The 24125-nt window shown below is 40.5% G+C and overlaps 1 protein-coding gene across 1 annotated transcript in view; it reads left to right on the forward strand.

Annotated features, from left to right (window-relative positions):
- Window positions 1-23649, forward strand: part of LOC135713049 (zinc finger and BTB domain-containing protein 9-like) — a 100906-nt gene extending 77257 nt beyond the window's left edge. The window contains exons 2-4 of the mRNA XM_065236133.1: window positions 4088-5046; window positions 22890-22929; window positions 22999-23649. Coding sequence (XP_065092205.1) covers window positions 4114-5046; window positions 22890-22929; window positions 22999-23504 — 1479 coding nt within the window. The 5' untranslated portion in view covers window positions 4088-4113 and the 3' untranslated portion in view covers window positions 23505-23649. The remainder of the gene's footprint in view (window positions 1-4087; window positions 5047-22889; window positions 22930-22998) is intronic.
- Window positions 23650-24125: the final 476 nt, after the last annotated feature.

Below are 24125 nucleotides of genomic sequence, written 5' to 3' on the forward strand. Positions count from 1 at the left end.
GAATTCGATTGGAATGCGGAATTATTCTCACATTTGCTTAATAATTGTACTGAAATTCTACTTAGAATTAAATTCTTCTTGAATTCTTCTCCGACCTACCAATGAATTCTTCTCAGAACTTCCTTGCAAACCTCCTGAGCATTTACTAGTAATAAAAAGGTTATCAGAATTACCTTGAAAGCATTTCATAGATTTTGCTTGATGTTCTCCTCAAGACTTAAATGCTATTCCAGTCAGAGCTCTCTTAGATTACTCCTTAGAATGCCCTTTAAGTTCGCCTCAAAATTCGAGAGGAATTCTACGAAATTCCAGAATCATTAATATTTTATTCCAGCCCATGAACCTTGAAAACTTTCTAAGAACCATTATTTCACCGTAATATTCGTTTTCAAATCTGGGATCTTGCAAAATATTTCATGATCCGAAATCTGTATCTTCACTCCTGAATCTTGAAAATTTCTTCAAGCTTGGATTATTTTTTTAAAGGTCCAGGAATTGAAAATATTCTTCAGCCCTTTAAAATTTTATTTTTCCAGGATCTGAGGAATATGACTCATGATTTTGAAATTTACATTAAATATCACAGTCTTGATTGAAGATTTTCATATTAATGAAATCTTAAAACAATTGCATCGGATCTCAATTAATGAAATTTCAAGCGTCAAGCGTTTTTTATCCCAGTAGCGTTAACAGACTTTGAAAAAATTCTATGATACTTAAAATATCGGAGACTTTTGGAGTTTACGCACATAAAAAAAAAATAAATTCTAGAAAGAAGGGGAAATGGCTCTAATGTTGGCCTATGGATCCAAGATTGGGCCCATCGCTACAAATCGGCTATTTATCAATTGTATCTAGATGAACGCGTTATTGGGACGGTACTTATGGATATTTTGGGTGCCATTGACAATTTATTCGATTGCTGAATTTATGTATGGGCCAAAATTAGGGACACTAAGGCTGACATTACATACATTTCCCCTACCCAAAATTATAAAATGATTCCAGATTCTTGAACTTCCGAAATTTGAAAAAAAAAATCTACAAATTTATTAAGCTAATGTATTGGGCGTAGCATACTCCCTGAATCCCTCTTTTTGGATATTATGATTATGAATAATTACATCAATTTAAAAATATACATATATTGAAAGCCCTCCCCCATACTCCAACTTCATCAGAAGTAGTGAAGCACCACTATTTAGAAAGTATTAGAAGTTCGATATAATTAAAGTCTAATGTTATTTTTAATATATTTGAGTGTAGTCCTAATTTTGTGTAAATATTAGAGTGGTATATTCAATATTATGGCGCTGATTTGGTATCCTGGCACGGATTTTGTGGATTCAAAGAAGAGATTTCTGTAACAAAGCTACAGCTCGTTTGGTGAAAGTCGTCGACACTTTTACTGAAGGGGTTTAGCTTCACCATTTTAGCTGTCCAAGCTCCAATCGACCCAACAATAAAAGTAAAGGTCCGGTATTACCGATTTTTGGTACCATAAAACGGGGTATCTTCGATAATGCGGCTAACTTTTATATTAGAACATAATGGTTAAATTTACTCTTAGAATTATCTCCGAATTGCAAACATTGGTTCCATTTTGTAGCTTAGGGTACTTTACCAATGGGTCCGCAGGTCGCCTTCTACTTGGTCGATCCACCTTGCTCGCTGTACGCCTCTTCTTCTTGTTTCTGTTGGGTTGCTTTGGAGAACCATTTTCACAGGGTTCGGCATTCGGTTTTCGTTCGGCATTCTTACGACGTGCCCAGCCCACCGTAGTCGCCCAATGTTTTCAGTGTGGACGATGGATGGTTCTCCCAGCAGCTGGTGCAATTCGTAGTTCATTCGCCTCCTCCACGTTCCGTCATTCACCGTATATGGTAGGCAACACCTTCCCTTTGGGCCTCCACGAGCATAGTCCAGGTCTCGTGGCCGGTCTAATCTGCGTCTCGTAGATAGTCAACTTCAGGCATGGAAAATCATTTGCATTCATTTCATACATTCATTTACATTCATTTGCCTCTAACTTTTTTCATCAACAGCATTACGCAAAATGATGTATAGAGCTTTTTTAGGTTTTGTTATTAACTACAAGTTTTGCTCATAACTCAAATCTGTATCTCTTATGCATCACGAACTAGAGCGGGCAGAACTTGTTACTGTTTTTCAGTAAATGTAAAATACATTCATTGAAAACAGTAGTGGCTTCTGTTCGCTCTGCTTTGTCATGCATAAGAGATGCGGATTTAACTTGTTAACAAAAGTTGTAGTTAATAACAAAACCTCAGGATACCAAAAAGCTCTATACATCATTTTGCGGAATGCTGTTGAAGAAAAAAGTTACAGGTAAATGAATGTAAATGAATGCACGAAATGAATGCAAATGATTTTCCATGCCTGGTCAACTTTGTGCGGTGGCAAATTTTATTCGACCGGAGCGTCCTCCGGAGTCCAAAGTAGGCACGATTTTCTGCCATAATGCGTCTTAATTTTTTTCTACTGGTATCATGTTTAGCGGTCACCAGTGAGCCCAAATACACGAGCTCGTCGATAACCTCGATTTCGTCACCGTCAATCTGAACTCGGGGTGGGTGTCTTCACTAGAACCTCTTCCTCTCATGTATTTTGCCTTCGATGCGTTGATGGCAAGTCTAATTCGCCTAGCTTCAGTCTTAAGTCTAATGCACGTTTTGACCATCGTCTCAAAGTTCCGTGCCATGATGTCGATGTTATCGGTGAAGCTAAGAAGCCACTCGTATCTATTCCAGCTCTTCTTATCGCACCTACTAACGCGATGTTGAATAGCAGACACAAAAGTCCATCACCTTGCCGTAACCCCCTTCGAGATTCAAAGGGACTCGAGAGTGTCCCCGATACTCGAAAAACGCCTCCAAATGGTGACAGGCGGCGGCATAAACTTTGGGAGAGTATCTTATAGGCGCCGCTCCACATAGTTGCATAAATACAACTTGTCACCCTTTTTGAAGATTAAGCATACGACACCTTCCATCCACTCCTCCGGTAATATCTTCTCCTCCCAAATCTTGGCAATTACCCAGTGCAGCGCTCTAACCTGTGCTTCGCCACCGTATTTTAATAGCTCACTTGGTAGTTGATCTACACCAGTTGCTTTGTTGTTTTTCAGCCAACCGATCTCCTACTCAACTTCTTGGAGATCATGGTATTATCTTTGATAACGTACAGAGTTTGTATTTAGTATGTTTTACATATTTTCCAAATATCTGAAAAAAATTATTTTTTTTTGTTTCTCGCCTGATTGAAAAGGCTCACACTTATTAAATGCATTGCCGATATACCTCAATTCAATTTTGGCTTTATATTGCTTAGAATGTTTCTGATTATATACTCATACAAGGTTTTATATTTCTTGAATTAAATTGTTTGAGATTCGCACATGTTTTTCTACATTCATCGAGTAACCCCAAATAAAAAAACTGATGTTCAGTCACAAGACAAAAAAAGGTGCAAATGCAATAATTTCCGTTGAACATATTAATAATTACTTGACTGTAGGATCCTCTGTACTTGTTTAACACAGGTTATATTTGAGGGGCTTATAAAGCTGTAGCTATCAAAAGAGAAAGTCGATGAAGAGAATCGATCAAAGTCACTTACACCCCTTTCCTTCTAACCCCCTCATTTGAAAAACATTTACAAAATGTTGTAAAAATATTAAAAATATACTTGAAAAAAAAACCTACCAAATTTCCTCTGTCTTACTTTATCGGTATTACCGATAATAACACCCCTATTGGCAAACTGCCCACAAATAAGCCTCGCGCTTCCATTGTGGAAATCCAGTGCTTTCTACACTTCAACATCCATCATCAAATTTATGTTTTGAACGGCGAAGACGACCGATCTGTTGACAATGAACAAAGCACACCGAATCTTCTTTCGACTATACGTGATCGCGTGGTACAACAGCTGTATGTGAAATCACATCGAAAGCATTGAGATCGTGCAATCTTACCTCTTGGAACTCCTGCAAATTACTTCAGCATTATTTAAAACTCTTCTAAACACACCAATTGAATTGTATCACTTTGGTTTTCAATTTCAGAAACCGTCGGCATCTCAGATGTCAAGATGCCTCTGAACGACCTACAGCCATTGGCGTTTACCACAACGAATAACTTCACCATGAACCACAGCAGCAACTCGACGATTCAGCCCAACCCAACCCAAGAGCAGCAGTTCTGTCTACGCTGGAACAACTACCATTCGAATCTGTCTACGGTCTTCGATCAGCTACTCCAAGCCGAGTCCTTCGTCGATGTGACCCTAATTGGCGAAGGTCGTCCGATCAAAGCTCACAAGATGGTTCTGGCTGCCAGCAGTCCCTACTTCCAAACCATATTTCAGGAGACTCCCTGTAAACATCCGGTCGTTATCATTAATGATGTCAAGTGGGAAGAGCTCAAAGCGTTGGTGGATTTTATGTATCGCGGTGAGATCAATGTAGCTCAGGAACAGATCCGACCGCTGCTGAATCTGGCACAAATGTTTCAAATCCGAGGATTGACCGATGTGTCACACGAGGACGTCGAATCGGAACCAGTTCGCGTAACTCGCGAAGCTAGCAACGTTGAGCAGTTCACGGTTTACACGGCGTCGATCGTCGAGAATATTCAGCAGAGTTTCAACAGCCATAGCAACGATATCGTCAAAAGGCGATCATCCAAGGAGCGGGACTTTGCTCGAAAGCAGACCCTTGAAACATTGGAGGTTCCCGTTGAGTGGCCCAAGGAAGAGGAGGTTCCAGCTACGGTAGAGTCAACATCGAAGAATCCTCGTAAACGGAAGTCTACGTCCATTGACGCACCCGCAGAAGGAAACTTCATCGCAATTCCACTAGAACAGCCGCCGTACATTCCACCCGCAATCAGCCAACCGACAACGATGGTTGCCCCACCTCAGCATCCACCTCCTGCGCCGCAGTTGGTATTTCAGTCCACCTTCCAACCGGAAGATACAGACTCGAAGATGAACTTCCTGGATTCGACCAACGAAGGAGACGATGTAAGTACCTATCCGTTCCCTTTCTTGTTCTGTTATTTTGTTGCACATTTCAAACGGCCACTAACCTGTTTTAAATATTGATCACTCTCGCACCGAGATTGCAACTGTATATTTTCACATCCAAGCCTACATTTTGTAACAAAGTTTGGGTTGGTCTAGAGAAAAAAGTATTTTTTATTCAGAAAAGGTGGAACTATGAATAAAATACGATTACAACATAGCAGCAGGATTATTCAGTACTCGGTCGTGCCAGCATCCATGGAACACACAGAGCGGTGATGCAGGCGCAGATACGGCTATGTTGTACCTACCTGTATGTTGTTTGTTAGAAGTGGTGGGAAAGGGGGGGGGGGGTCCTCTGCTAGCTCTTTTCCCGCGTCAGCGCTTCTTTCCAGATTCGTCCGATTCAATTAAAAAATATGAAGTAAATTTTGCCTGAAACCTAGTTTTCATCGATGCATGTTGGTTGGTAGGCTGTTGGTTCGCCGTCGTCGCCGTCGTCGTCGTTGCCATCATCGTCTAGAATGCGGGTGAAGCGGTTGCAGTGAAGGTGGGAGGAAAGGTAAAAGTGTACATGTTTCATATATTACCCGCCCCAACCGCTGCAACGGGTTGTTGAAAAATGAATGCGCAAAAAAGTAGTGCCAGGCCTTTATCCAAGTGAATGCACGTGAATAGTGAAAATCACTTACGGATATATAACTCGACCATGGTTGATCGAAGGCCGGGTAGGGGACAGGTACTTTTTATCCCAATTTGAAGTTGCCTTTCAAATCGGGATGCGCTTCTGCTGTTGGTGGTGGTGAATAGGATGCAATGGACAAATTGAGTACTGCAGCGATGCCGAAGAGCAGCAACGGACGAATAAAATGCCGAAATGTAATATTCAAAAAAGCACTCAACAGATCAATTCATGGTGAAATTTTTGTTAATTTGGGTAGTTTGAATATTCTTTCAAGTGGGAAACATCATGCTTTTGTTGATGGGATTTCCAGGAAAGGCAGTGAAGAATTTGTGGATAATTTCCAGGACGTCCAGTCTGAAAACCACTCAGAAAAATATGTACAGAAAGCGAGAAAGCACAAATCGCTCATCGTTCAAACTCACCCCTGAACCAATCTGAGTTGCATCCAGCAAAAACACGCGCACAAGAATGTAGAATTCAGCGTAACTAAACAAGGCAAACATTCCACATCGATAGTACACATACGTCTTTCGCAAATCAAAGAATCCCGCTGCATTCGAAACAAGAGCTCAGATCTCACTCTTCCGATGCACGCGCGATGCAATAGAGTATATCGCATACATACAGAGAGCTATTTCCGAGTGTGCGGTTGTGCGTTTCCTGTTCAAAACCCTTTTAATTTAGACGAAGTTTCAATTTTCTCTTCCAAAAATCAAAGCCTTTCCGGATCTCGTCCTGCCTAGCTTCGCTGTGCTGCGCGATATTCTACACGCGAGAGCTGTGGAGACTTCGTTGTTGGGTGGGGTTCAACCCTTCGTCTCCAGAGGAGGCCTTCGATCCGAGAGGCGTCCGAGTTCGAAAGTTTGCGGTTCGCAGTTTGAGAACAGTGACCAGTGCACCAGAATGGTAGTGCTTCAAAACGGAACGTGCACCGAGAATGGTATCGACATCAACCTCCACCAACCGCCGTAGAGCAGTGTCTGTGTACAGTCATCCATCCATCCATCCATCTATCGGGCCAATCTAGAGCTAGACACACGAAGATGCAACGGGTGCATCCGTGAATGGGGTTTGCACTTCTTTTTCGTCGATAGGGTTACCTGATTTTGAATTTTGCTAACAATTCTAGTGGCATTTGTTTGGTCACCCCAGAGCTGGCCCACCAAAGTGACACTGCCTTGGAGATCCACACTGTAGCCACCCAGATTCGAAACGGACTCGGTCCAGTATCCGAGTCCAAACGTGCGTTGCATCCGTGCAGTAGCGCATCTGTGAAAAGGAAAGGAGTTCCGAACGGCTTCACCATCATGAGTCGATCCACGCACTACAGTTGGCCAAAGGCGGTAGCGTTGAAAATAAATATTCTCCTTCTCGTTTGTTCGTTCGCTGGTTCGTTTGTCCGCCCATATCCTGAAGAGATTCGCTGGGCTCTTGTCGTATGTACGCCACCACGACGTAGGTATGTATTCAGACCGGCTGGCCGGGACCAGCAACGGTCAACGGTTTGCGTATCGGAAAACATTTTTTAATTGAAAGAAAATAGAATTCTTGATTAATTTTTCAAAATGATTGAATAGTTTTGTAAAACTTGGACCGAGCTGGGTTTTGCGTATTTGCCCGATCCTGGCAAAGTGAAACAATGCACCGAATGGGAAGGATGCGGGATTTTCTGCTCGTGGCATATTTACCGATTGAACGTAGAACCAGCTGCAGTGCACCCTGGTTTCGGAATGGTTCTTCTTTTGGATTTCGATGAATTTGGATGAATGTGAGTTGACTGTGGCGGCGGTGGTAGGCAATGTATCGGATAGGCTACTGCAACTGAGCCGGAATGGGATGCATTGCATATCAAATAGGGCTATGGTTCTGTTGATGCATAAGAGGGGTTTGATGGAAGGAGCTCTGTTTTGAAGAAGTGAGCTTTCTCAAATGCAGTTGGCTGGTTGAAGTACAGTACGAAGCATTTACAGCAACTCCGCTATATATGCGGTGGGTGGTACCGTCCACCCATCGCTATTTCTCGGCTGTCGTTCAACCTATAATGTTGATGTTTTGTATGTGCTTAATGTCAACAATAAACTAGATAGGGGAAATGGCTCTAATGTTGGCCTATGAATCTGCTATTGATCAATTTTATCTAGATGAACGCGTCATTGGGACGGTACTAATGCATATTTTTGGTCACTATTGAAAATTTAGTCGATTGCTGAATTTATGTATGGGCCTAAATTAGGGGTATAGAGGTCGACATTAAATCCATTTCCCCTACCCTCAGAAAATCTCAGCTCAGTTGGTTGAAGGACAGCCGAGAATTAGTGGTGGGTGGACGGTACCACCCATAACATGTATGGAGGGGCGGTTAACGAATTGTTAACACATTTTTTGGAGGTCGGATTCATACCGATAAGGGTGGGTCAACGTTACAACCTCCTTTTCTCCACTGCTGTTTAGAATGGCATTGCACACTGGGCAAAAATTTACAAAACCACGACTAAATTGAATATCTCGACGGCCAAACGGTTTCAGTCAACATGTTATACATAATCCCTAAGGAAAAACTCTGCTGAATCGATTGGAGGTGGTCTCATTGGCCGGAGACTTTTGCGTGCTGAGATAGAGGGTTGGGATCAACCCGAGTTCCCGTTAAAGTAGGAAATGCCACTATCGACATTTTTACACTTTACTTAACGTATATTACTGGAAATTGATAGTACTAAGTATATACGGTATACGGCTACATAGAAAAATCACAAAGTTCTAGGACATTTTTTATAATGTAGCCACTTTATCGGTCTTTCCGGATCCTCCTGTAGGCCAGTAGAGTTTTCCTGAAGGCGTTTATGATGTCTTTACACCATATATACTTAGAAGTATCAATTTCCAGTAATATACGTTAAGTAAAGTGTGAAATTATGTCGATAGATAGTGGCATTTCCAATTTTACCGGGAACTCGGGTTGATCCCGGCCCTCTATCACGGTACGCAAAAGTTTCCGGCCAATGAGACTAATCGATTCAGCAGAGTTTTTCCTTAGACAATATGTATAACATGTTGACTGAAAGCATTTGGCAGCCGATATATTCAATTTAGTCGTGGTTTTGTCCATTTTTGCCCACTGAGCATTGGGCTCCAAGGACCAAGTTTGAGTTAATTTAGATTTTTGGGAAGATCTTATAACCCTTCGTCTGTGCCAAAAAAAACTACCCCAAATTCAAATTCTCATATTTCAGCGAAGGTTGAATGGATTTTTTAAATTTAAAATTTTATGCAAAGTAAATCTAATGTACTTACAGTTAAATTTATCAGAATTTTTTTTGGGCGGATCTCTCGGGGGAGGGGTTATTGTAAAAACATAGGCATGAAGTGGAATAAGTTGATGTTAGAGATGTTTATATCACAAGATCCCATCCATCTAGGATGTTGCATCCGTCTGCAAATAAGTTCAGAAATACAAGGTCTTCAAAACTATAGTTAGTTTATGATGTAATTTACTCCCTAGATGGCGCTAAAATGAAAATGATCAAATTACGTTCTTAAATAAACATTTCATAACGCTATCTACAGCTCCTGCTTAAATGAATTGTTGCAGTCTTGAGCAAATTTGTTCAGATGACTAAGACCTATCCCGAAGTAAAGAGTTTAGTTCAGAATTCATTCACCAGGTGGTGATAGTGTGACGTTAACTTTGCATTGTTTGCCCTAACTTAAAATATGGACTAGATATAAGGTTTCCGTCTTCGGCAAAGTGGTTCAGATGGACAAGACCTAACCTAAGGTAAAGAGTTTGGTTCAAAATTCATTCACCAGGCAGCGCCAGTGTGAAATTAATTATGAATTGTTTGTCCAAACCTGACATGTACTACACTTTTTTTTTTATGCAGCGGGGGGAATCTGTTCCCAGACACCTGAGAAGATAACTCAGGGTGTGGGGATGGGAGAAGTAGCGCTCCCGACCCACTAAACCTTACCCTGTGCTCTAGGCCCTTGCCCCCCGGAACCGCCCGAAGGCATTACGTCATGGGAGGGGGCCGATTGCGCTATGGCACATCACTAGGTGTTGTGTCGGACGTGACACTCGCTACTGCACAGTGAGCAGCTGTGCAGGGCCTTCCTCTTGTTGATCGCTGTTAGTTGTTCGCCTGAGTTCTAGAGCAGACGTGATAGCCAGCCAACTGTCCAGGGCAGCACAGGACAGATGTGACCGCTTACCAGCTGCGTGTGCTAAGCACTCTAAGAACCCGGTGTCACTCCTGCCTCTGCACAACGAGGGTTTGTGCAGGGCTTATCGACCTCCTGGGACGAGCTGGATGGAGCTCCAGCGTCCTTACTCTGCTGTAGTTCGTTTAGCCGCAATATGTCTTCCTTGGGTTCGATAATTAAGGTTTCCAGGGCACACCACGAGGAGATTTATTGACACAAAAACGAACCAGGCTTCAAAATTATTCGGATAGGGATAGGGATAATATACAATGATAGATTGAATAATGGATAATGGATAGGGATAATTATGATGCCTGAGCATCTCAATGTCAACAATACTGATTGATAGAAACTTTGCTACTGAGATGACACTCACTATGAAGAAGCGTGTAAACAGCACGATTGATTGAGTGGAGCGGTGAGTGTCCAACTTTCATTGTCAACTGTCAAAAGCAACTGGTACGTTGCTTAAGTGAGCGTCCGATTCGAGAGTGATAAAATAAAAAAGGTGACTATGTTGGGCTTCGTGGTCGTGCGGTTAGCGGCGTCACCCGTCGTTCAGGCGTATTGTGAGTGCCACGAAGTGAGGGTTCGATTCCCGCTCCAGCCGGTGGAACTTTTCGCAACCCGGAAATTTCCCTACTGGTCTACTGGGTGTTGTGTGTTGTCCATTGTCTAGTGTTAAGTATTCAGTCTGTACAACCTCTGGTTGAAGACGGCGTTAATTGTCTTTATGATCAGTCATTTCGTGAATTCTACAGTGACAGTTTTCAAGACTGCTCTGAGTAAATTCTGATTCAGCGGAAAGTCCAGGAAAATTCTAAATCAATCCTGTGATACAAATGTAGACATTTTTTCAAGAGCGTAGACACAGAAAAAAAAATTTTTGATACTTGGGATAAATAGGTCTCATGCCAATACCAGCTAATTTTGGTAACACACAATTCTACCGACATTTTAAATTCTCATCGCAGGCTTTTAAAGAAATCATCTGGCATCCCTGGTTATCTCATTTTAAGCCCTCATCTGACGGCCAGTTTAGAGACGAATATAAGTGTACTTCTATAAAACATGCTGAGCTTCGGAAGGCGTCTAAATTACTTCAAAAAACTGAAAAGCTTCTGTTCCTATGTATGTAATTCCATTCGTTTAGATATGTTTGAAGTGGGTAGGCTATAATTGGAACAAACCATAAAAAAGAACGTATAGCCTACTCTACAAGTTATATGTACTGGATTCAAGAAACTTTGGAGTTCATTCCGGAATTGAAGTTTTGAAGTTCATTTCAAAGTTGAACGTCAGACATTAGCATGAGAAAGATTGCGGTTTACATTCCATTATTGTCGGATCAGCTGTTATAATACACACATAACCATTATATGATGCTTCCTCAATATAATCTAATGTAATATAATAAAATCTCAGCCAGTACGAGAAAGCATCCTGGAAAATGATTAGGTTAATGCTTGAACTCTTCCTCGATGTGTAACAAGTGGTGAACTCAGATTTTCTAAGTAATAGGCAATACCAGCGTTAGCCGCGTCCGAATGCAGGTCACTTGGGGGATGAGTTAACGTGACACTCGCTCCATTGTGATGGAAGCCGAGAAATTGTCTGCACGTCCACGAGGAATCGCTTGGCTGGTTAACCATACGCTGAATTGAAGTGATGGGTTCATGTTAAGAAAGAAAGTGATTTTTTACTTTCCGGGACACAGAGTATCATAGTGCTTGACTCACAATATACATTTTCATGCATTGGTTGGCATAGAAAGCTTTCCATTTTTTTAACTCTTTATTTGTTTCACATTCAAAATAAATTACATTTCATTTAACCTAGATGCTCAAGTTACTACAGTTACTTACCAGCCTTAATTGTTATGATATATATCATTGTTCCTGCCTTGGCAATTCAGTATTATAAACAGGTTTTTTTAAACCTGCATGTCAGTATAACAATTGAAATCTTAAAACTTAAATCAAAAAACTAAATCTTATCTAAGTATAAAGGAAATTAATCGTTGCAATTGAGGATTGCAACGATTTTAGCCTGAAATTATTAATTATTTTGTTGGACATTTGTTTTAAAGTCTCTACATTCGAAATTATATGTACTTCGCTAGTACTGTACCAGGGAGGCAACTTCAAAATCATCTTCAGAACTTTGTTCTGAATCCTTTGAAGTGTTTTTTTCCTTGTAGTGCAACAACTAGACCATATTGGCACAGCGTAAAGCATGGCCGGTCTAAAAACTTGTTTAAATATTAGAAGTTTATTCGTTAGGCAAAGTTTGGATTTCCTGTTTATAAGAGGATACAAAAATTTTATATATTTTTTACATTTAGCTTGAATGCCCTCAATATGATCTTTAAAAGTTAATTTTTGGTCAAGATTAATCCAAGATATTTCACTTGGTTTGACCAGGAAATTGGAACTCCGTTCATAGTGACTATGTGACTACTACTAGGTTTCAAAAAGGAAGCTCTAGGCATATGTGGAATTATTGAGTTTTGGAAGCGTTGGGAGAAATCTTCAATTTTTGTAAATAAGAAGAGAAAAAAAAGCTTTCCATTAGTAACTGTGAAAGTGCAGCTAGTACACTAATTTGAGAGCCTGAAAAACAGTCGCAAAAGGAGTGTAAAAACCCTAGAAGAAGTTACGGAGAAAAACGCATTTATACGATTACGTATTCAATTTACGTCCCTCGTTTCACGAAGTAAATCCCAAATAACGAGGTTTTTTTACGAGTAAATCCCAAATAACGGGTTTTCTTTTTACAAAGTAAATTCCAAATAACGAGTTTTTTTTGTGATTTTGGGAAACTGGAATATTGAGCTCTCCAAGCAGGATCTCACGAACACTACACTGATAACATAATATTACACACACTAGCGTATACTGTCATGTGCACGGTAAGAATCAAACATCCATTTATGATTAAAAGTGAACCAATTGTCAATAAAAGCGGCACCACTAATTAATGAGTAATTCATTTTGCCAATTAAGTAGTAACTGTTAGCTACTGTTAGCAGAAACTCATTGTTGTTAAAATAATTTACTCATTAATGAGTAAAACCACCTTTATCAAAAATGGGTTAACCTTTACTCACAATCAGGGTTACTTCCACTCACTTGCTATAAAAAAATATTTTTGGGAATTATGAAATCATGAAATAGTATAATGCTAATTAGTACTTGTCAGTTACAAGAAGAGGTCCTGAAGTATGTGTTTGACACATAAAATCTGTCAATATTCCTTTCAGTGCGTCACAATCAGCGATTTTACGACTCGTGAGCGCTCACTCTGAGTGAACGCTCACGAATCATAAGATCGCTGATTGTGACGCTCTGAAAGCGAAATTGACAGATTTTATGAGTCAAACACATATTTTACACCCTCTTCTTGTTACTTACTAGTACAACATATCATTAAAACATCTAATGATTGCATAATTCCGAAAAATATTTTTTTATAGCAAGTGAGTGGAAGCAACCCTGCTCACAATAGGGTACTTGACTGTTACCGTGTACCTTGAATTTCAAAATGGTGTCAAACATCGATTTCCAGTCCCTACTCGTCACTCCGATTCCAAAAATACCCATATTGTGGGGTATTTGACAATATTTTCAAAAACCTCTTTTTACGAAGTAAATCCCAAATATGTAACGAGGTTTTTTTACGCACTAATTCGATTTACGAACCTCCGTTTTGGTTCATAAATGGAGGATCCAGTTTATCAGTATGTGCATTAGACTGATGCAAAATTTCAAATTTTCGCTCCACAGTGTTCAAACGGTTTCAAATCGGGTCCTGATTAGCCTCCGAAAGTTTAAACTCATTTTATAAGAAACTGACTTGGTACAAACCATTTGAAGTTTATATGAGCGTAGCAACTGTAGGCTTTTTGTTTATTGCCATAGCAATAACATACTAATTTTTTTCGACATTTGGACAAGTAGAAGCAAAGTTATAGCGATATAAGCGATTTTTTAAATTCTTCCATAGTAATTCCCATACAAATTTCAAATCATTGGCGCGACCTCTAAACCTTCATCAATCTTTACCAATTTTTGCACAGGTTCATATTTTGGGGCTATGAATCGAACTGGAGGGTGGCCCATCAGAAATTCATCACTTTTTTCAGAATGAAGCACCCTAATGTGCATCTGTGGATACAAACCAATCTAGGAAAGTTTTCCCCGAAACGGCTTATGGTTGATATATTTTATGACATATTACTTCTGGTTTTTTTTAAGAGGAGGAAAGGCATAACATTCAGTTTGTTCGTAATTATTGAAGATGAAATCGTACGCACTTACACTGTACCTTAACATAATCTTCATTCATACAATCGCTATCAGAACTGGTATAAATATAACCAAACCAGCAATATAGGAAGGTTGTGCATGGATAGTTTCCACTTAAAATGAAGGTGCATATATTCTGCTAGACATAATCATATACGATTAAAATAAGTCGTATAGGATGCAGAGATTAGCTAGAGGCCTACCAAAGTTGGAAACCATATGCATTCACCCGGCAATTATAATATATGAACTGGTTTCCGCATTTGGTGTTCTGTTGAGTTGTGAAGGAACTGAAACCGAGACAATTAAAAATAAACAAAGCCTTTTTTTTCAAGATGATACCAACATCGAGATTATCCTATTTAGCAAAGGTTATTTACATCTGCCCGGTGGATAAATAAGCACTTTCACGGAATTAAATTTAAAGATTTGGAAAACCCAAACACCCCAACACATTGCGGTTGAGACCTTTTAATAGAGTTAAATCAATTCTTAGATTTAGAGAATGCAAACATCCATTAAATCACGATTTAGGCTTTATTTAAATACGATTATTTTAGCGGTACTTTTGCAATAAATAGACGTATAATCTTTAACTTAATTTTTGAACTTTTGATTGTATGCATCAATATTGCAAAGCCACCACCGCTAATCAAGTTAATCGATTTTTCAATCGGCAAATGGCCACAGGGGCTATTCAAAAAGGAATCCAGATGTATGAGTTTAAAGATTTGGAAAACACAAACACCCCTAAAATCACAATCTTTTTAAAAGACTAATCAAAATTTTAAGATTTGGAACACCCAAACACCCATCACAATTAAAGCCATATTTACGCAGATATACGCGTTTAAAGATTTGAAAAACCCGATGAAAATTTGTTTTAAGTTTAGGAGCACCTAATCATCACAGAATTGAATATTTAAACTTTATTTACGATGGTAAAATAGTTTAAAGAACTTAAGTGAAGTTTAATACAAATACCTTCAAATGTCAATGATATATAGATCGGTCAATGTAAATCGAATTATATTTAAAAAAAAATATGCGGAACAAAATTAGCATTCCAGTAAAATCTTTTCAATCTGTATTTATGTTGAAAATCTAACAAACCATCTGGAAAAACGGAATTTCGGATGAGAAAATCTGTAAAATACAGAATAATTAGTATATGTGTCATTCCCTTTTATCGTTCAATGTGGACCAATAAATCATCGATGCATTCAAAAGTTGCTCGTCAAGGCGGCTGTCCACAGCCGGTTGTCACAGAATATCATCCCGAAACCCTTCAGCATCCCCACCGGGTTACATCTAACGGCAAACACATTCGCCTTGTTCCATAAAAGTCACATTTCCATCACATTTCGGCCGAAACCATCCATCCCAGTCAAACAATCAGTCGACCGGCTTGCAACAAATTGGATTACACATGGTAATAAACACACAAAAATGTACACTTCTCTATTTGCGATGTGCCCGATAGGAGCCGCTTTCCCTCCGGAACCGAATCGCTCATCCTGGTGCATTTGATTATCATGGAAAGAGTCCGGCATCTCTCTTCCGTGCTGCCCTCTTAGAGAATCTCTAATGAACGGGGGAAAGATTCTACCTTCTAGTGCTGTCGATAAGTTCCTCATTCGAACCAAACGAAACCATCGGACAATGGACTGTCCGGACATTCGGGAATCGAGCTGTACACAGTTTCACCGCTGCTACTAGAAACATTCGGAAACGCAATCTAACCGCATTAAAACATCCGGCTACTGGAGATGCTTCTAAGCAAATTTTTCCCTTCCCATGACTGCCTCAGCTACTCCGGGATGCCTTAACTAGTCCCTGGTACTCGAATATTCACGCACTTTCATCGCATCGTCGTCGTCATCGTCGTCGTGAAAGTCGTTGGAAAAAGGTTCCCCGGATGCACCCCGGCCGTTGGCTGTTGGAATATTGGCTGCTTCTTTACCGGAAAGAAGCCACTGTGTAGGTCACAACATATTTGCACACGCATCGACTATGATGGCTCGAGGCATTCGTTCGTTGGTCCGGTTTCGGTGGGCTTTCGAAATGTGGTTTTCGGGATGCATCAGCCAAATGTTCCTCCCATATGAGAGTGCCTGATGGAGTCTAGTTAGTTCGAGGGATGCAGTTGTTTGCCTCCTCGAACCGATGCAAACGATGATATTTTGTGCAGGGTGTGGTATGTCCCTTTGCAATTGGAGAAAATTCTAAAAGGAGTAATTTTTCATCTGAACCGAATGTGATACCTCACTATTTGGAGTACCTTAAAAATCTAGAGAACAACATATCGCTGTACGCTGGACTCTTCATTTCACGTGATGTATGCATCTGCGAACAAATTTCAAGCGATTCACGTTGAAAGCTTTTGCATGATTTAAACAACTTACGTGAAAAGGTTGAATAATGTTAAGCAGCTCACTTGTATTGACAGCACATAATAGGATAGAATAGCAATAGAAAGAACCCAAGCATATCAAATATTTAAAATGGATCTTACACTTACCGACATTTAAAAATTGCAAAGTTCTTGACAGAAAGAAATATTGAACTAAGAACTAGTAAATTTTGCATATAAATTTTTGAACCTTGCGAAAACTTAATGTATGGGACGAGTATTAGAGCTTTCATAAAATATAGCTTTATGATCACCCTGAATGCAATTCAGGTCCAATGAAAACTTAAATCATATTACATTTCCAAAAAAACTGCAGAAAATAATTTGCATTCCAGTAAAATCTGATAAATCTGTATTTAGCATAGCATAAACCAGGTTGCACAATGTCGTAGGTGGTACGAGCTCCAAACTGTTGTTAAGAAGGAGACCCACCTTCATCCATTGCTCTTAGATAGTAATTTGTGATTAATTACTAGCTCTTAGATAATGAATGTGTCTCCCTCCAACAGATCAGAGCTGTCCTAGACACGTCCTTGCATCTGGTGGGGAAGGGGGAGGAATGTTAGTCCAACACTTACTTAAGAGAGATGCAGAGAACTCTACGACCCCTCATAAGTGTCACGTGAAGGATGGAATTTTGTTAGTAGGGAGGGTAAACCATACGATACGCCCAACCGGCGTTGCTGGCAATCGTTATATCAAGTATTTAATAAATAAATGCTGTAAGTAGCTCGATTCTGTGACACTACCCCGAATTTCACTACCCCGAATGTCACTACCCCGAACGTTACACTACCCCGAACGCCGTTACCCCGAATAGTACACCACCCCGAATGGCCATTACCCCGAAATTAAGACAAATGGAAGAACAGCAAGGGATCAAAAGAAGGGTAAATTTTTGAGAAGGAAATTTCTTTTTCTAATTTATACTGAATACAAATGATAGGATTCTATAACATTCCCCAGAAAACCATTCCCCAGAATGTACCATTCCCCAGAAAAGTATGCCATGTATTAGATTGACTATTTTTGTTTAGTATAGTCACTCCTGGAATCTTCTTTCGCGTATATAAAAAGAAAAGAAAAACTTCTTAGGGTCTGTTCATAAACTACGTTGACAGTTTAGGGGGGGGTTGGCAATTGTGCACGGTCCATATAAATTTTAAAAATTTTGTATGGAAAATTGTCTACGCAGGGGGAGGGGGGGGGGTCAAGAATCCCAAAAAAACTGTCTACGTAGTTAATGAACAGCCCCTTAATGGCTCACGGGGGTTTCCCATCTTTGAAAATATAACAATAGGAAATAACTAATTCTTTGGATATACGATAAAGAAGGGAATATTCCCTTCTTTTAATACATAAAAAAGAACATAATCAATTCGTTAAATATATGATAAAGAAGGGAATATTCTCTTCTTTGAAAATATAGCAAAAGGAAATAATTAATTATTGGATAAACGATAAACAAGGGAATATTCCTTTCTTTGAATATATAAAAGAGAAAATGATTAATTCTTTGGATGTATGATAAAGAAGGGAATATTCCCTTCTTTTAATATATAAGGAAAATATGTAATCAATAGCTTTTGGCAAGGGATTCGGGGTAATGACCATTTGGGATAATAACGTGTGTAATAATGTTATAAATTTGTAATTAATAAAGGGTGTCCACGATGAAATTGCCACACTATGAAATTGCTCTAACTTTTTAACCGTTGGGTAGAATTTAATGAATATTTGGGTGGATTTAGTTCATAGTGCATTATTTACATCCTGCAAAGTCCTGTGATCAAAACTCGCGGAAATGGAGTCGAAAGAACAGCTCGTGCGTGATAAAATCTTGCGCATTCATCACGAGAACAAGGATCTCTCGCATCGTTCCATCGCTAAAACGTTGGGAATCGCGAATTCCACGGTGTCGTGAGTGATTAAGCGGTTCGAGGAACGGTTGACCACCGATCGGAAGCCCAGAAGTGAAGGAAAAAGTATTCCGTACAACAACAAAAATCACAACCGCGTAGTTGGGGCCTTCAACCGAAATCCGAACGCCTCCGTTAGGGATGTGGCTAAGAAGCTGCACCTAAGCCGAAGTTTTGTCCAGAAGGCCAAAACTAAGGCTGGGCTTCGAACGTTCAAGGTACAAAAGGCCCCTAATCGCGACGAGAAGCAGAACAAGTCCACCAAAACCCGTGCCAGGAAGTTGTACCTCAACATGCTGACGAAAGTTGAATGCTGCATCATGGACGACGAAACATATGTGAAGGCCGACTTCAAACAGATCCCCGGCAACCTGTTTTTCACGGCCAAGGATAAGTTCAGCGTTCCGGAGCATGTCCGCACTCAGAAGATGTCCAAATTTGCGAAGAAATTCCTGGTTTGGCAAGCCATCTGCACGTGCGGGAAGCGGAGTGCACCTTTCGTGACCCAGGACACGATGAACGGACAGGTGTACATAAATGAGTGCCTCCAGAAGCGGCTGCTTCCTCTCCTGAAGGCCCACAACGTCCCAACAATCTTCTGGCCGGATTTGGCCTCATGCCACTACTCCAAGGACGTGCTGAAGTGGTATGCGGACAATAAGGTCAATTTCGTGCCGAAAATGTTCAACCCTCCCAACACTCCGGAGCTCCGCCCCATCGAGAAGTACTGGGCGATTATGAAGCAGCACCTTCTTAAACGACCTAAGGTAGTTAAGACAGTCGAGGAACTGAAGAAAGTATGGGTTTACATGCAAAAAACGGTTGATTCACAGGTTGTGCAGAATCTTATGGCCGGGGTTAAGGCCAAGGTGCGGGCATTTGCGTATGGACTGTAAATAAAATACGAGTAAAATGGTAAAATGAAGTTTAATAGTTATTTCTCAATCCCTGAAAATTTGATGGCAATCGGATGAAAACTCGAATTTTGCGAATCAATTTTGTGTGTGGCAATTTCATCGTGGACACCCTTTAGTTCAACGTTCCTTGCACCGATTTTTCAATCCATAACGAGAAATTCTTCAACTCAGGTCGAACAGTTCTTTGATAAGGTTTAACAGTTTCCGACTAGTTGAATTGGATTGCATATAAGACCCTTTGACTTTTTAAATGGTGAACGAAGTGCTCGAAAACTTGAAGGTTGTCATTTTCTAAAGAGCTTTAAAATGGTTTGGAATTGATAAATACATAGTTCCATAAAAGTAACCGTAGTGTATCATCAATTTAGTAAAGTGAAACGAATCAGAGAGTTTAATCATGAAAAATATATTAAATCAAATGTGTAAAATTTATCGAGAAAATTTGTATTCAGAAGATGTATTATTCAGTGGGCAAGATACTTGCGGACCTGTATATTTATGAACACCTTACATTAGAATTAATGCTAGGAGAGTTTAAATTCCATTTAAACACTCCTAGAAATGCTCTTAAGATTATCACTGGAATGGCCTTGGAATACACTTAAGAATTCCTAATTATTTCCTTTGAATTTATCGGAAAATTTTGAAGGATCTTTCCTCGAAGTTCAATTCTCTTGAAATTTTCTTCGGAATTCCTTTGAAACTTACCTCAGAATTCCTTACAGTTTTCAATGAATTGTTTTCATAATTTCCTTTACATTATATTTCTTCCTTTGTTATTCTACTCACAACTCCCTTGGAATCCTTCTTAGTATTCACCTGCAACACAACACAACAGAGTTATAACATGTTATTAGGCTATCTTGATGACCTCTTTCTAGTTGATAATTATTGTAACACCCTTGAAACATGTTATAACTGTGTCATCTAAACAAGGCAGTTTAAAGCTCTCCTCCGAATTCCTTTGAAGTTCTCCTGGAGTTCTTCTTGCAATCGTAATATTCCTTAACATACCCTATCGTAGGCGTGATAATGTTTGCACTATTAAGCCTTGTAAAAAAACTATAAGGGTCAGCACTATGGGGTTGTGCGCAATGGTGACGTAGGATTACGTGGTCTTATATAATAAATGTTATTTGTTAACTGCATCAGGTGCTTGTATTTTGTGTAGGAATAGGAATTTGAGCGGGGTTCTCTCTGTACTTTTTAGTATGACTATGATTGCCCTGAAAAGAACCTTTTGATATGAATTTTAGTTGGAACATGTTCAGAAATTTAACTCTCTGTATCTTGGTGGCCCTGAAAAGCATTTGAAAGATGATGATGACGTGTAGGCAGCTGGATCAGCAAATCGAACCGGACAATCCCATATTCTTCGGTTCAATGATTGGGCACTTGCAAGAGTCGCGGCCCGTCTGATGTAGGACAGGGGTTGAACTGGTGTCTGCGACAGGTTGGAAGGCGGCAGAATATCAGTGTCCACCAAGCTAAAGCTCCTCCCCTTTTTAGTTTTTCTCTTGAACTGGTGTCTGCGACAGGTTGGAAGGCGGCAGAATATCAGTGTCCACCAAGCTAAAGCTCCTCCCCTTTTTAGTTTTTCTCGTTAAACTCCTTCTCTCAATAAGTTGGTAAATCTTAGCCCTTTAGTAGAAACACGCTCAAAGTGACATCGAAAGAAGTCATTGTTTACAAAAGCTGTTACGTCCTAATTCCAGCTCTATCTTGATATGGGAACTGACATCCGATTGATGACCTTGACAAATGTCCAAAAAATACTCTGAGTAATGCTGAGCTATTAGGGTGTTAAATACAGATGAGGCTGGTGAGCTGTATGTTGTTTGGAATGAGGGTGACGCGCAGTGTTGGAAAAGTTCACGATATTTCACGAAGTTCACCAAGGGAAAAAATCGTGAGTAATAGTGATTTTTTGCGAACTTTTCCATCACTGGTTACGCGCTTGGCATAGATGTCCCACAGCGACTCACGAAGAGCTACTGATTCCGATCAATAGCGGTACGGCTTCTTCCTCCTTCTATGGATGCTCATGTGGGCTGCAGATCGCTGCTTGCAGGCAGCCTTTCGTTGTGTACTGGAGAACAATGTTCAACGCCACGCGCCGAAAGCACTGCTGCTGCTGCTGCTGCTGCTGATGTCAACGACCGGACACCAAAACACACGGTGATTGGAATTGCATCCGATCAGCGGTTGAGGGCTGCCTTGATAGCTAGCTGCTTGCGGGGAGCCTTTCGTTGTGTACTGGAGAACACCACCACTCACCACGCGGTGATTGAATAAACATCGTTTGGTGAGACCGAATCGAATTCAACTTTGAACCCTGTGTTAGGGAAATCGCTTTTCCCAGGCAATCGGTGATAATTTTAATTATCATAGCAACAGTTGCACATTCGTGCAATTTTCAATAGTGACATTTTGAAAAATGATAATATCTTAAATTAAGCATATGCGTAGAAATATTTCTGATCGATTGGTAATAAAATCATTGAAATTGGTAAAGGGGCAGCTGAGTTATTAACGTTCAAAGTCTTTCATAAATTCGTTACATGTTCCATTTTTGGTTTTCACAAAGTGTACCCCCATATAGAAATCACAGACGTAGTTCTACGTAAAAAAAATGAAATTTTCGGAGTGGCAAAAATAATTTATTCGAATAGAATATGTTTGTAAGAGCTTAAAAATATGTTGCCGCAATTACGGTCTCAACACGCTCCCGGAATGCTCGACAGGTTCTGATAATATAGTCCGGATCCATATATCTCCAGGCGCAGGTCAATGTTTGTCTGAGGCTTGCTGTACTGGCGTGGTGATTGGCACAGACATTGGCCTTCATGACGCGCCACACTTAATAATCCAAGGGGTTAAGATCGGGACGGGATGACGGCCACGTATTTTATGGCCAGAAAAGTAGATGTTCCTTCAACGTGTGGTTATAGGTTCGGCTCCGATCCATATTGCTCAGTAATTCACGGAAGGACATACTTACTAAGAATGCCGATATACTCCTCCGTTTTCAATTTATCCCCTCCAGGAATGGTGCAAACATTATCACGCGTATGGTAACCCTAAATTTTCTCCGAAAATTATGATGAAATATGCTGCATTCCTTTTCTATGCGCCCAAAAATTACTTAAAATTCTTCTCAAAAAGAGGTACTTTATTTTTACTATAGTTTGCGGATGCATTACCTGGATGGATACCTTAGTTTTTGGTAATATAGATACCATTTGTGGTCAGTATTCTTAGTAAACAAAAATCAGGCAGCTAGGACTTGGGAAAACGAATACCGACTAAAACTCCATCCGCAAACAACGGTACCTCTCTGTATGTTAATTCTTAATTGTCGTTGCTCTGAACTAATATCAGCTCTCTTATTCCTATTTTCAGATATCGTTCAATAACTCTCAGGAATGGAGCTCTACAACGGGTAAGTCCATTTCCGATCCAATCACAAAGTTCACCCACCTTTGTAACAAATTACTTTTCATCTCACCAGAATCCCGCTCCAAATCGTCCAAGGCACCCGCCTGGAACTGGAACCAACTGCAGGAAGCGATCACCGCCGTCGTCACCCAGCGACTACGTTTTACGCAAGCCAGCGCCCAGTACAACATCCCCAAAGGAACGCTTTACGACAACATTCTCGGCAAGGCTCACCGGATGGCCGTCCTGCAGGAGCTGGCCCTCAATCCCGACGAGGAAGCAGCCGTGTTGAACTTCTGCTGCGACACTGCAACTTCACCGTACAATAAACGAACGAAGCGATCGCTGAGTAGCATACTGGAGTTTGTGAGCCATTTCCAGAGCTATCGGGAGAAGGGTGACCGCTTCAAGTTTGGCGGAAAGCCCGGCTTTCGGTGGTGGTGGGCCTTCTGTCGGAAGCACTCGATCGTTTCGCTGTACTACGAAGGACTAAAACTAACCGACGACCATGATTCGATCATGACAGGCGGCAAGAAAGGCCGGAAGAGTGCCGAATTTGACGGTATGGAAGCGCTATGAATGCTCGGATGTGGTGTGGTCTGATTTGAGCTGCTCGTGCCTTTCAGCAATTGATTTGTGATTTTAACATTCTCGTTAATTTTGTAGGATTATGAAACCGAAACTCAAATAGGTAAGATTGTAATTAGACGATAATCTAGCTAGATTGTAGTTTTTTTTTTCCTACCCTTCGAACTGCCAATACTGACCGACAATTCTCCTCCTCGCCCTCAAACCCAGGAGAACCGACAACCGAGAACGAGAGAACCGGTTTTGGCTTTCAATCAAAATTTGCATCCAGTTGATCTTTTTTCGATTAAACTAAAATGCAGTTCACCTCCCCCAACCCGCCCGTCCCTAGTTGTGCCCCGTCCCACTTCAGTCTTGTCTCGGCTCGGCTCGGCTCAATTTATCCGCATTATTAATGCAAGGTGATGGACGGTAATCGACATTTTATTTCATATTGATTGTCACATTGCGACTGAAATCCCAAGCATCGTTTTAATTGCTAATGTGCCAATGCTTTCACTTTGCTGCCGCTGCTGCCGCCGTTTCTCTTGCTTTCACTTTCGGGTGGGGCGGAAGAAGGTCGGCAGGAGTCCGGAAGGCATCGATAAATTTGGGCAATTTAAAGTCCATATG

This window comes from Ochlerotatus camptorhynchus, unplaced genomic scaffold (assembly GCF_037179485.1).
Source record: "Ochlerotatus camptorhynchus isolate MF236.1 unplaced genomic scaffold, CSIRO-AGI_Acam_v1.1 ptg000530l, whole genome shotgun sequence".
In the NCBI taxonomy this organism is placed as follows: Eukaryota; Metazoa; Arthropoda; class Insecta; order Diptera; family Culicidae; genus Ochlerotatus; species Ochlerotatus camptorhynchus.